We start from the raw sequence: 12,697 nt of genomic DNA, 5'->3' as shown, positions 1-12,697 counted from the left end.
AATCCGAAGCAGCACAGAGACTGATGTGGGGCTTGAATTCATGAGCCATGAGATCATGACCTGAGCTGAAGTTGGACACTTAACTGACTGAGCTACCCAAGTGCCCTATCTAAATAAAAATAAAAATAAAACCTAATGACAGCAAGTCACCCAAAGTGACATGAGAGAAGCAACCCCATCTCTCTCAGGGCATTCGTTCCAGCCTACACATGAGTCGTGGCAAAGTGTCCTTGCTTTTCCCTACAGAACCCTGGGAAGTCCTGGTTCCCTCCCTCCATACCTTCCCACTCCTCCCTCAGCCAAGCCGCGATGCCTGGTGGATACAAAGGTGAATGCGGGGACGATGTGGACCCGATGCCCTTCCTGGCACCTCCCGAAAAGGAGAGGATAGAAGCCATGAACAAGCCCTATGACATCAAGAAGTCCTGCTGGGTCAAAGACGAGAAGGAGGGCTTCATTGCTGGGGAGATCCAGTCTGAACAGGGTGACCAGGTCACCGTGAAGACTATCAACAACCAGGTAAGTGAGGAATAATCTCCAGGAGGAAACAGCTTTGAGAGTGGCAGACACCTAGGTGCCGCTGTCCATACTTCTGCTCAAAAGGCAGAACAACAAGAAGAGCAGATGTTTCTGAGTCCTGTGTACTGGGTTCAAGTTCAGACTCAGCTACACTTAAACTGTGGCCCTGTGGACACTTCCCCTCTCTGAGCTTTGACTCTCTCTCATTTGAGATTCCAACATGGTAGGACACATGGAAATACTCTGTATGCTGCAATAGTCCATATGTGCACGAGATCGTCATAGCAGTTACTTACCTTTAACGTCCCAAGCAGCTTTCACATAGAGGAGTGAAGGTGAGCACCCCAGCCATTAGCAGGGGCACTATGTGCCCATGATGGCTCGAGGAGTGTGGGACAGGCCCAGAACACCCTGGCTGACCTGGGAAGGCTCCCCAGCTGCATGAGCACAGATGGTGGCTTCAGATTCCCTTGCTGCATGGCAGCAGTGTGCTGGAATTGGCTTGTCCTGGCTTGGGAGGACCCAACACTAAAACTCCAGGGGCTTTGCAGCTGAGTATTAAACGTTTGGCAGCTTAATGTTAACCGTGGTGGATGTATTTACACCATGGCAATTGGCAAATGGTATAAATCAGGGATTTCTACCCCCCACCCCCTGCATAGCTGGTTTACCAATACACCACTCTCTCTGCTGGTCTACACTGTGTCTGACTGTGTCTGACTTGAGAGAATGGCTAGAAAATTTGGTTAACTAAACCCCTACCCTGCAGCAGACTCCTGGTGAAGCGCCAGACATTTCATTTAACACTTTCAATAATCTTATGTAGTAGGATTTTAGGAGTTCCTATTTTGCAAAGGATCAAGGAAACCCTAGGTAACTTGCCCATAGTCACAGAGACAGCAAATGATGAACTCTGATTCAAACCTAGCGGTATCTGGCTTGAACACCCATATATCCCCACATCGCCACACCTCCTCTTCATGGTGGGCTATGCAGCAGAAGCATGAGGCAGTCCTTGGTCACTGTCGGAAATACAAGAGACCAGAGACCTTCTGTGATCAGAACTTGTGGCATCTGAGCCTGTGCTTTGTTTTGCTTCCAGGGGAGTGCAGGAGGGAGATAAGGCTATCGCTGGGTTCAAGCGAGTTGGAACATGAAGTCCAGCTTACTTCTCCGGAGAACCTACGTTTTAGCAGGGAAAAAACACTGCAGTGCTGTAAGGAGTAACATAGGAGAGTGTGGAGCCCCCAGTGGCCCCAGTCTAGATACATGTTAAGGGCAGCACGTGACTTCTGTGTGAATCCGCAGGTTTGGGACAGAAAGACTGAGTCACCTGGGTTCTGAGATCAAGGCAAATGCCCCTGTCCTTTGCTGGACCTGAGACAGAAATGTTTGCCTGAGGGCAAGGCCCAGAGATCTGGGAACTCCAGGGAAATGGACTCTGAATAGAATCCAGTTTGATTTACTAGGGCGTGTGGTGACCATTAGTGGGTAGATTTTCCAGAACTGTCAAGGTTTCAAATTATCTGCCTATTGGACTCATAAATTATTAAAAGTCCCAGAAAGCCCAGTATGTGTTCAAGCCTCCCATGTCAGGCTACCGCTCAAAGATGTTTGTTTCCTGGATCACATATCTTGAGCTTCAGTCCCAGATGCTGGAACTTAAGAGCTGCTCCTAGTTTTCATTTACAGATGAAGAAATTGGGGCACGGAGGGGGAATGGGATTTCCCTGCTGTACACAGGCGCTCCAGACTCTGAACTCTGTGCTATTCTCACCCTGACACATTTACTGCTCAACACTCATTGTTCTCTTTCTTTCTTTCATTTATTTGTTTGTTTGTTTTTGTCTTGTCCTGTTCTCTTGCTTGCTTTCAATTTCATCTCTCAAGGTGGCTTGGTGGGTTGGTGGGAGCAGGGAGATGTCTTTTTTTATTTATTTTTTTTAATGAGAAAGTCCACTGCTACTTAGAAACCACCACCGATTCTCAAGGCAGAGATCCAAGAGTCCCATCTCTGCAAAGTGTCCCTGGATTCAAAGAGCAAGTTCTGATCAACTACCAGAATGGATTTGGTGGGAAGAGAAGCAGGGCCCAGAGGTGCTCTCAATTTAGGGATGGAACTTTATAGCTAATAAGGTATTTGAGATGCTCCCACTTAAGTTAATATAATTCTCCCAGCAACCAGCCGAGAAAGCTACTGTCATCGCTATTTCAGAGCGGAGGCAGTTAGGGCTCATAAGGCCTTGGAGGTCCCTCCTCAGCCCGAGGTGCACAGTGGTGGCTGGACCAGGAGTTGGGCACACTGGTCACCTGACTCTAGCTTCTTCCAGGATACCAGAGAGTATGGGGCACCTTGTGCCAGAGGTACTGTTGACAGTACGATTTCCTAATTCCTGCTGTGTCTTGACACTCTCCTCACCCAGACTGTCACTGTGAAGAAGGATGATATCCAGCAGATGAACCCACCCAAATTCTACCAAGCCAACGACATGGCGGACATGACTTTCTTGAATGAGGCCAGCGTCCTGAACAATCTGCGCCAACGCTACACCAACATGAGGATCTATGTGAGCGTGAGGGGCTAGGGGTGGGGGTGAGGGGTGGCTGTGGATCTTCTGCCCATCTCCTGGTGAGAAGGGCACAGCTGCTCCTCTGCCTTCCTAGCAACCAACACAGTATGGCTCGAACAGGGCACAGGGACCATGCTTTTGACACATTAGAACTTCCACTCCAAGCCTTCGATGTCTCCGTAATGGAGCTGTCTATGCGCAGCTTAAATACCTTTTGCTGAGGTTGTTATTCAGAAGCCTTCCTCCCCACCGCACCCCTGCAAACTCTCCAGTCAAAACATTTTCCCCCTTAAGACTTCACACAGCCTTGTTAGATGTCACCCCTCGCCCTTCCTCCCATCCATCCATCCATCCACCCATCCATCCATCTATCCATCCATCCATCTGCTGTCTGCCTTACCCCCACCCTGAGACAGGGCTGGCGGGAACAAGTGACTCAGCAGTAGGCCTTCCAGGGTGACACACTGTGCGTCATACTCTCGACTCCTTAAGTGGGTTCTCTCTATCTCATCTTTGTTCCTCTTTCTCTGGATCACTTTCTATTTAATAAGATACCTTTTAAATACTCAATATGTATATTACAACTATGCTAAGAAGAAGCTGGGGCGGGGTGGGTATTTATTCCCATCTAGGCCAAAGTGGAAGGTTTTAAAGTTGGACTGAAAAGAGGCACAGGGCAAGGGGCAGATGTATTAGGTTGATGAGAATGTTCAGCAAGGAGAAGGACAGTTTGGGATTCATGGATGGGGACCCACAAGTTTGGCCATTTTCTGCCCTCACTTATTCTCCCCTCAGACAATTTCTTCTACTACCTCCTTGGTTTTTCTGATTATTTTTCTTTTCAATGCATTGATTTCTTTACAAAATTGCCTTGTAATGAAAAGAGAAGCTGGCATCTCTTCTTAAGAGTTGATCAAACCCTGCTGCCCACTAGGAGGGGTCGCGCCCACACAAGGAGCACCTCGCCACTGTTAAAACACCCCAGAGGTCTCCCTCTGAACGCTTGTGCAAAATATATTGAACACTCCCAGATATATTACATGGAAAATCAAAATATAGAACAGTCTTACAGAGAGCTATCCTTTGTTCTAAAAACAAGAAGGGGGCAATAAGAATGTACCCCTGGGTTTGTATGTATGCATATACATACCACGGAAGGCAGGTATTAGAAATTAACACCGCATTTACCTGTGGGAGGAGGAGGCAGGCACTGAGCAGTTGGGGGAAGGGGCACTTTCTCTGCCTATTTGTCCACGCAGTGACTATGTTATCTATCCAAATAATTAAACCAAAAGAAAATGAGACACGTATATATGAAAGAGAAGGATGGCTTTGCTTACTGAATAGACCCTCAGGCATAGATTTTGCGACCAGAGGGTATACCAAGGCTGGCAGTGACCTCCAGCCAGGCTGCTCTAGAGCAGGCTAGGGCCTGGAGGGAAGAGGGCACCAGGCGGAAAGGCCAGCTAACTGTCTCCCTTCCCTCCCGCCAGACCTACTCAGGCTTGTTTTGTGTGACAGTCAACCCCTACAAGTGGCTGCCCATCTATGGGGCCCGCGTGGCCAACATGTACAAAGGCAAAAAGCGCACAGAGATGCCACCCCACCTCTTCTCCATCTCTGACAACGCCTACCATGACATGCTCATGAGTAAGTGGGCTGGGAGGCTGCCAGGGCTCTTGGGGTGGGTGACAAAACTTCTTTTGCCACTGTCTCCAAATGCACTAGAACCATGGGCTACCCAATGCCAACCCAGACCACATGCCACCCGCTGAAATTCTTTGCTAAAGTGTTGAGCACCAGCAGGAAGTGGTATTAACACTGGGTACCAGTGCTCAGTGAGGGTACCAGTGCTGAGTACCAGACCTACCTCACACTCCATCTCATTTAAGCTTTACAAAAAAACCACGGGATGTCAGATTAAGCAACTTGTCCAGAGTTCAAGCCAACACATTACCTTTCCCTGTACGATCTCTGCCGTGTGGCATAGTGGCTCCTGAAATGATTTCTTGATGTTGCTTATGACCTGGTAGCTATCTATACTGGATAGCTGGTGGAAAGAATGGCTGGTAAATCCCTGGCCCTTCTGCAAACACGCACACTAGAGAAGGGGACTCCACAGGATCCTGGGGGTTTTGGCCTCTGCTGGTCGCTGCAGCCCACCTCCAAGCTGGGTAGGAAGCAGGGAGATCCAGACTGTTCGGCCAGGGCAATGTCAAATGTCTATTCCTAAGTGATTCCTAATTACATCTTCTTGTTGCTGTTTTCTTCCCTGCAGATCGTGAAAATCAGTCTATGCTAATCACGTAAGTGTCCCTTCTGTCTCTCAGTCTATATACATATAATTAGGTTTGTGTCTTACACGTGTAATTAAGCCTTCTTAGAATTAATTGGTGGGACTTGCTATGGAAATCTGCAGGCTGTCAGTGCACTTTGCAGGACATTAAGGCTGCACCTATGAAACGGAGGTGTGGGGGGGGTTGTGCCCCCCCCCACCTGTCTGTCTTGGCTGAGGGATGAATCATAGCAACACGCAGCCTGTACCATTTATTGCTTTGCTTCTCTGTGGCCAATCCCCTCCTTGAACTTCACTCTGCTCCTGTTTTCCACTTGCAGTGGAGAATCTGGTGCCGGCAAGACTGAGAACACGAAGAAGGTCATCCAGTACTTTGCCAATGTTGGAGGAACTGGCAAACAGTCGTCGGATAGAAAGGTAGGGCTGATGGGCAGACTCAGAGTCTGTCACCCCAGCCCACCCTGTCTTCAGGCACACACACAGGAGGGCACACTCGGGAGGACACACACAGATGGGCACACAAGGGCACACATGGAAGGGCACACACTGGGGGCACACACAGGAGGGCACACAGAGGGTCACACAGGGTGGCACACTCAGGAGGGCACACACAGCGGGGCACACACAGGGGGGCACACGCAAGGGGAACACACAGGGGCACACGTGGAAGGGCACAGACGGGGGACACACGGGAGGGCACACACAGGAGGGCACACACGGGGGGCACATGGAAGGGCACACACTGGGGGCACACACAGGAGGGCACACACGGGGGGCACACACAGGGGAGCACACGGGAGGGCACACACACGGGGGCCACACATGGGAGGGCACACACGGAAGGGCACACAGGGGGGCACACACCCAGAGCCCATGTGACCCTCATAGGTGTCCTGTGGGTTTGGGCCAGTTTACAGAGGAGGAGACGTCTTAGAGAGAAGGGCGGGAATGACCACATCAAGAGCAGGAGGCCGCAGACCTGGGCCTCGTCCTATAGGATGTATTTTGCTGCCCCCGGTCATGTCTGTCCCCAGAGTGGCAAGTAGCAGAGCCGTCTGTGCCTAGCAGGGGAGAATGGGGGACACCAGCTCCTCGTCAGCTGTTTCCATAGCCCTGGTGGCCCTGGGGCACAAGGAGCAAGAGCTGGGCCAGGGGCAGCTATAAAAGCGGAAAAAGGAAAGGACGGCTCATGACGAAGCCCAGCGATGCCCCGGAAGGGTTTTCAGACTCACGCAGGAGTCTCTCCAGCACCAGCTAAGAATCAAGGCCTGTCATCTGCCAGGTGGCCGTCCGATGACAGGGCCGTAGAGGGACAGTCATCAGGTGGTGACTCTCTTTCTAGGTTCCTTCCTGCCTTGATATCCAGGCTTCCCCGAGGCCATTCCCCTCCTGGCTCCCGACTCACAAGCCATAGTCATTTGAAAGCCCTGAGTTCCCAGGCAACACCCAACCTTGTCTGTCTGTCTGTCTGTCTGTCTGTCTCTCTCTCTCTCTTCCAGGGGTCCCTGGAGGATCAAATCATCCAGGCAAACCCTGTCCTGGAGGCTTTTGGGAATGCCAAGACCATCAGAAATAACAATTCTTCTCGCTTTGTAAGTGTGACCAGTGACAACAGTGGCCCCTGGGGGGGGGGGGGGGACAGGTGCCATCATCCCATTCCACATAAGGAAAGTGGGGCTGATTTAAACATGCACATGGAAAAAGGCAAGTCAGAGCATCTCCTTCCCGGAGAGTTTTAAGGTCTTAGCTGTCAGTGTCTATATCAAACAGAGCTCACATCAGTATTTAAATCAAAGAGCTTGAATGCAGAGACTTGGTAACAGAGTGATGGAAGGGCTGAGATGGGGGAGCCAGAGGGTCACAGTGGCTGGAAGCTGAGGACAGCTCTCCCTCTCCCCTCAGCTGGAGGGATGCAGGAATTCACCTGTCCTTCCCCAGGGCCCTGGTGAAATCGAGTTCAGCCCTCTTCTGGGATCTCTACCTGGGCCCTATGTGAGGTGCTGTCCAGGAAGGAGAAATGCCCTGGGCTTCCTTCCTGATTCCCAGTCTCCTGCGGGCGGGGGGCTCATTGCCTGAGCCAGGGGGCTGTTGGGGAGCCTCGGTGAACAGGGCTAGGCAGGGAGCAGGTGAGGGCACATGAGGAAGAGAGGTGAGCGGATGGGCCAGGAGCAGCAGAGCTGGAGACACAGAGATGCCTCTTCCCAGGAGAATCTATCAACGGTTCTGCCAAAGGGAGAGGAATGCAATGTCTCAATGAAGAGACTCAGTAGCGTGCCCCCTATGCCCGCTGGCCAAGTCCCCACCATGCCTGCCTCTAAGCAGACTTCCCAGCAATCCCAGCCCCTCCTGCTGGTGCTCCTCTCCCCACAAATACCCTGCAGAGTGACCCCACAGACCCTAAATTGAGCTCCAAGTCCCACCCAACTCCTTCTCTGCACAGGAAATCCCCGGCTCCACGTACAGTCACATCTGGCCCAGTTACGTTCCAAACAGCACCCTTGGAACTCGGGGGGCAGTCAGTGGGGGACTGTGGCCAAACCCGGCCCACGTGTTGGCCTAGCACCACAGGCGTCCTCCCTCACGACCCTCTCTCCTCCCTGCCCAGGGCAAGTTCATCCGAATCCACTTCGGGACTACAGGCAAACTGGCCGGAGCAGACATCGAGAGCTGTGAGTCAGGCCCCTTTGGAGGGTCCTTCAGGGCAGGACCAGCTACATAACATGTGGGGCCCAGTGTAAAATGAAAATGAGGGGCTCCTTTTTAAAAAAAAAAACAGTATTTAAGAATTTAGGGGCGCCTGGGTGGCTTAGTCGGTTAAGCGTCCGACTTTCGCTTGGGTCACGATCTCGCGGTTCGTGGGTTCGAGCCCCGCGTCGGGCTCTGTGCTGACTGCCAGCTCAGAGCCTGGAGCCTGTTTCAGAGTCTGTGTCTCCCTCTCTCTCTGACCCTCCCCTGCTCACGCTGTCTCTCTCTCTCCTAGAAATAAAAAAAAATTTTTAAAAAAACATTAAAAAAAAAAAGGCTTTGGGGCCCCTGGGTGGCTCAGTCGATTAAGCATCAGACTTCATGAGTTCGAGCCCTGCGTCGGTCTCACTGCTGTCAACATAGAGCCCACTTGGGATCCTCTGTCCCCCTTTCTCTCTGCCCCTCCCTCATTAGTTCTCTCTCTCTCTCTCTCTCTCAAAATAAATAAACTTTTTAAAAAGTACTTAAGAATTTCAAAACAGCAACAGAGGAACGTGAAAGCAGGGCAGGGCCCTTCTGAATGCAGCCTGCTGTCTCATGCCCAGAGGGCTGGCCCTTTCCCCCCTGGGGGTCCCCTCTGTGGGCAGTCAGGTCCCCAGAGGCTGTGTCTGGGGTGGAGACAATGGCCCTTGGGCCTGCCATTGCACAGGACTGTACAGAGATGGGAGCCCACCTGCCTGCACCCCAGACAGGACGGGTCTGTGTGCTTCTTCTCCTTCAGATCTCTTAGAGAAATCGCGTGTCATCTCCCAGCAGGCAGCTGAGAGGAGCTACCACATTTTCTACCAGATTCTCTCTAACAAGAAGCCTGAACTTATCGGTAAAGATGGTTACGTTGGTCTGCCTGCCCCGTTCACTTGCTTTTCCTCTTGTTTCAGTAACAAAAAGACTCCCCAACACAGAAGGTCCAGCATCATCCCGTGTGGTTCTGCATGAATGTTTCACAGTTAGGTGCATAGGCTACAGGGAACTTGCCCAGAGCTCTCCTTACATCTCCCCTTCACAAGAGCCTCATGAGACTTAGCACCACTGTTAGCCCATACTCCACACGGGGCTTCGGCATGCCTGCAGCTCAGGGCTGAGACAGAGACCTGAGATACGAGGCTTGGACCTGCTGCCTCTGGGCCCGGGGCTCAGACGGGAGCGGAGACATCAGCCCAGGTCTGCTGCACGTGCAGTGACAAGAAGCTCCCCTCTGAGTGGACAGAGCCCACACCGAGTGCACAGTCTTATGAGCAGCGTATACTCACTCACTCATCTAGCTGCTCTTGGGCAGGCACCAACCTGCCCAACTGTTCATGGCAGACCTGCTCAGGGTATAACGTCAGAGGAGAGATGAAGGCTCACTCTTCCACATACACACTTCCTAACCCACCAGAAACTAAGTACCACTCCCCACTCACAAGTGGGCTTTATTGGTGTTGGACACACTGTCTTTTTAAATTAATGGATGGCATTTTGAAATTGGAAGACTCACATGAAACAAAACAAAACAAATCACCCTTGGAGTTGAGGCCACTGACTTGTTGATAAACTCACAAGGGTGGGTAGTGTCCTACGTGAGGGGCAAGTCTTTCACTACCACCACCAGGGTCTCTGAACCAATGGATGGGATTTGATAGTAATTCCTGCTATAAGTAAAACAAGACAAAACAAAAAACACCACCAACTTCTTGGTTTCTCTGAAGTAGCAAAAGATCCAGTAGCCATGGCCCGGCCCTCCCACATGGCTCTAATCAAGGCAGTTGAGTGGTGGTGACCCCCTCAGATGGGGCTCAAGCTCTCCTGTTTGCCACACTCCCCACCAAGCCCTATTGCATCCTTGACCCCAGAGCACCCACTAGGGTGACCGCCCACACTTGTCTTCCTTCTTGGCTCTAGTTTTTCTCAACAGTAGAGATGAAGGAAAATGAAAGTGTTTCTTGCACCCGTGTCTTCTCCAAAAGTGGAAAAACAAAGATAGACCAAAATGGGCACATATTTGAGGAAAAATAGAAGCGTGCATCTTTCTTTGCAAAAGCACAATCTTCACGCATCTTATACATGAGTGATCATTATTGCCCACTGCAATCATTGTATTGCCTTCTGCCGTAGAGTCTAAATGGCTCTTTCTAGGAGAGAGGAAAGAAAATAAATAGCAATTCATTTATTCCCAAAATATCTACAGGGTGCCCAGCAGGTGCCAGGTACTGGGCCAAGTGATGGAGGACACAACCGAGTTCCCAAGACCCGCTTGCTGCCCTAAAGCTCCTCATGGGCCCTGTCCCAGTCTCTCCATGACTCTGGGTGATCCCTGAGGGTAGGGACCATATCTTATTCAGCTCCGGAACCCTCGATGCCCCCCACATCATGCCGGGCACATGAGAGGCGTTTAGGGATACGGCTTAAAAAAGGAAAGCGAAGAAAACGGCAGGTCATTCAGCTGCTAATCTGCTCTCCTGCTCTTGGCAGAGACCTTGCTGCTGGTCCCCAACCCTAAGGAGTATCACTGGGTGAGCCAGGGCGTCACCGTGGTGGAGAACATGGACGACGGGGAGGAGCTGCAGATCACAGACGTGAGTGGTGGGCGTGGCTGACCCATGACAGGGAGAGCCGGGACAGAACCGTGGGGCCCTGTATGTACTGTCACCGGAACTGGGGGGCGGGGCCTCTCCCAGCAGCCAGCCTGCAGCCCGGATTCTCCCCCCGGAGGTCTCCGGGGCTGCAGCTGGCACGTCTCTCTGGCCTGTCACAGCAAGCAGAATTGAACTGGGATTCCACGGAACCCAGGGGACCATCTGCTCCACATCCTGGCTAGAAGTGACCCTCCAGTCTCCTCAGTTCCCACCGCACTCCGTCTCTCTCCTCTTATCACTCTGAGCACCTGTAACTTCTGCTAGGGTATTTGTGTCCACTCTCCTCTGTGAAAATAGAATCAATTCCTGATGCATCCTGATTCCTTTCCCTCTCCCAGGACCTAGCATGAAGCCTGAACAGTAATAATGATGGTAATAATAATGCCACTTCCAGTTTGTTATTACATATCTAATACTCAATGTGTGTGAAGCACTGGACTAAACATTTACATGTCATTCCAGTTTATCCTTATGACCACTTACTATCCCCATTTTGCAGATGAGTAGACAGAGGCCAGGGAAGTTAAATAAATACACATGACTGTAGTGCAGAGCATCTGGTCTGGGCTCCTGGGAGGAAAAGAGACCTGCCTCGGGTCAGGGTGTGTCTGACCCCCAGAGCCCACACCATATCACAGTGGCCCATCGGTGCCAGGCCACGACTGCAGTGCTGTGGCCTCTCTTCTGTGGAACAGAAGCCAGGAGTTTCTTGCCTTTCTCTTCCCCGTGGACTTACAGGTTGCCTTTGACGTGCTGGGCTTCAGCGCCGATGAAAAGATTGGCGTTTATAAGCTGACCGGGGGCATCATGCATTTCGGCAACATGAAGTTCAAGCAGAAGCCCAGAGAGGAGCAGGCTGAAGTGGACACCACAGAGGGTAGGTGTTTGGCTGGGGCTGTTCAGGGAGGAGGCAGCGCCAGCGGTGGGGGCTCACAGCTCTCCGAGGCTTCATGAACATTTCAGAGACATGTTAAAAACCAAGAATATTCCTTGGACATCCCGACATTGATAATCTCAGAGAGACAGGATGGCTTCTTTACTCTGCTTTGCCACTTGACCTTGAGCCAATGTGGAAACCATCTCAGATCTCTGTTTTCTCATTGGCAACATGGGGTCCCTGCCACTTTGCCCTTACCCCCTTCCCTAAACACAACAGGTGGTGTTGGGTTTCTCTGGGACAGGGCATCATCTTTCTTTCACTCGCCTGCTTTTCCTGTCCCTACGCAGTGGCTGACAAAGTCTCCCATCTCATGGGTCTCAATTCTGGGGAGCTCCAGAAAGGTATCACCAGGCCCCGGGTCAAAGTAGGCAATGAGTTTGTGCAAAAGGGCCAGAATATGGAACAGTGCAACAACTCCATCGGGGCTCTGGGCAAGGCCATCTATGACAAGATGTTCAAGTGGCTGGTGGTCAGGATCAACAAGACCTTGGACACCAAGATGCAGAGGCAATTCTTCATTGGCGTGCTGGACATCGCTGGCTTCGAGATCTTTGAGGTGTGTCTGCCCTGGCATTCTGTTTCTGCTTTGGGGTGCCATTTTTCTTTCAGATGCTACTTTCCACTGTGGTTCTCTTGTTTCTCATCTTGGACCTGGGGCAGGCCAATCTCAGTTGTTTGCTCTTGGGTCTCTGACTTCTGGCATCCAGAAAGTTCCATCTTCATTTGTATGGTGTCAAGTCATAAAGAGTGGTGTGAACATAAAATGGGTGATGTGCTGGTTTCATGAATTTTGTGAGCGGCTGACATCATGTTGAACATGGCCATGGTGTATTTACACCATGGAAATTGGCCAACACTACAAATCAGGCCTTTTATTTAGTATTATTATTATTGTTGTTGCTATTATTATTATTATTTCGAGAGAGAGAGAGCAAGCTTATGTACCAGCACAACACTGGTGGCCTCTCACTTTTTCCTACACAAGAGAGACTCAGGTCTCATCCCAGGCTAG

General features: G+C 51.1%; 1 protein-coding gene and 1 pseudogene across 1 annotated transcript in view; both read left to right on the top strand.

Moving 5' to 3' along the window:
- The first annotated feature begins 309 nt into the window (after positions 1–309).
- MYH16 (myosin heavy chain 16) overlaps positions 310–12,697 on the top strand; it is a 62,167-nt gene continuing 49,779 nt past the window's right edge. The window contains exons 1-11 of the mRNA XM_077758575.1: positions 310–519; positions 2,943–3,086; positions 4,583–4,739; positions 5,368–5,395; positions 5,706–5,802; positions 6,885–6,977; positions 7,991–8,054; positions 8,852–8,950; positions 10,582–10,685; positions 11,484–11,622; positions 11,973–12,241. Of these exons, the coding sequence (XP_077614701.1) occupies positions 310–519; positions 2,943–3,086; positions 4,583–4,739; positions 5,368–5,395; positions 5,706–5,802; positions 6,885–6,977; positions 7,991–8,054; positions 8,852–8,950; positions 10,582–10,685; positions 11,484–11,622; positions 11,973–12,241 (1,404 nt within the window). The remainder of the gene's footprint in view (positions 520–2,942; positions 3,087–4,582; positions 4,740–5,367; positions 5,396–5,705; positions 5,803–6,884; positions 6,978–7,990; positions 8,055–8,851; positions 8,951–10,581; positions 10,686–11,483; positions 11,623–11,972; positions 12,242–12,697) is intronic.
- On the top strand, positions 9,626–9,769 carry LOC144227257 (small nucleolar RNA SNORA62/SNORA6 family; annotated as a pseudogene).

The sequence above is a fragment of the Crocuta crocuta genome, unplaced genomic scaffold (assembly GCF_008692635.1).
Source record: "Crocuta crocuta isolate KB4526 unplaced genomic scaffold, BGI_CrCroc_1.0 scaffold273, whole genome shotgun sequence".
Taxonomy (NCBI): Eukaryota; Metazoa; Chordata; class Mammalia; order Carnivora; family Hyaenidae; genus Crocuta; species Crocuta crocuta.
The sequence above is the reverse complement of the archived record's forward strand: the minus strand, read 5'-3'. Positions and strand labels throughout refer to the sequence as shown.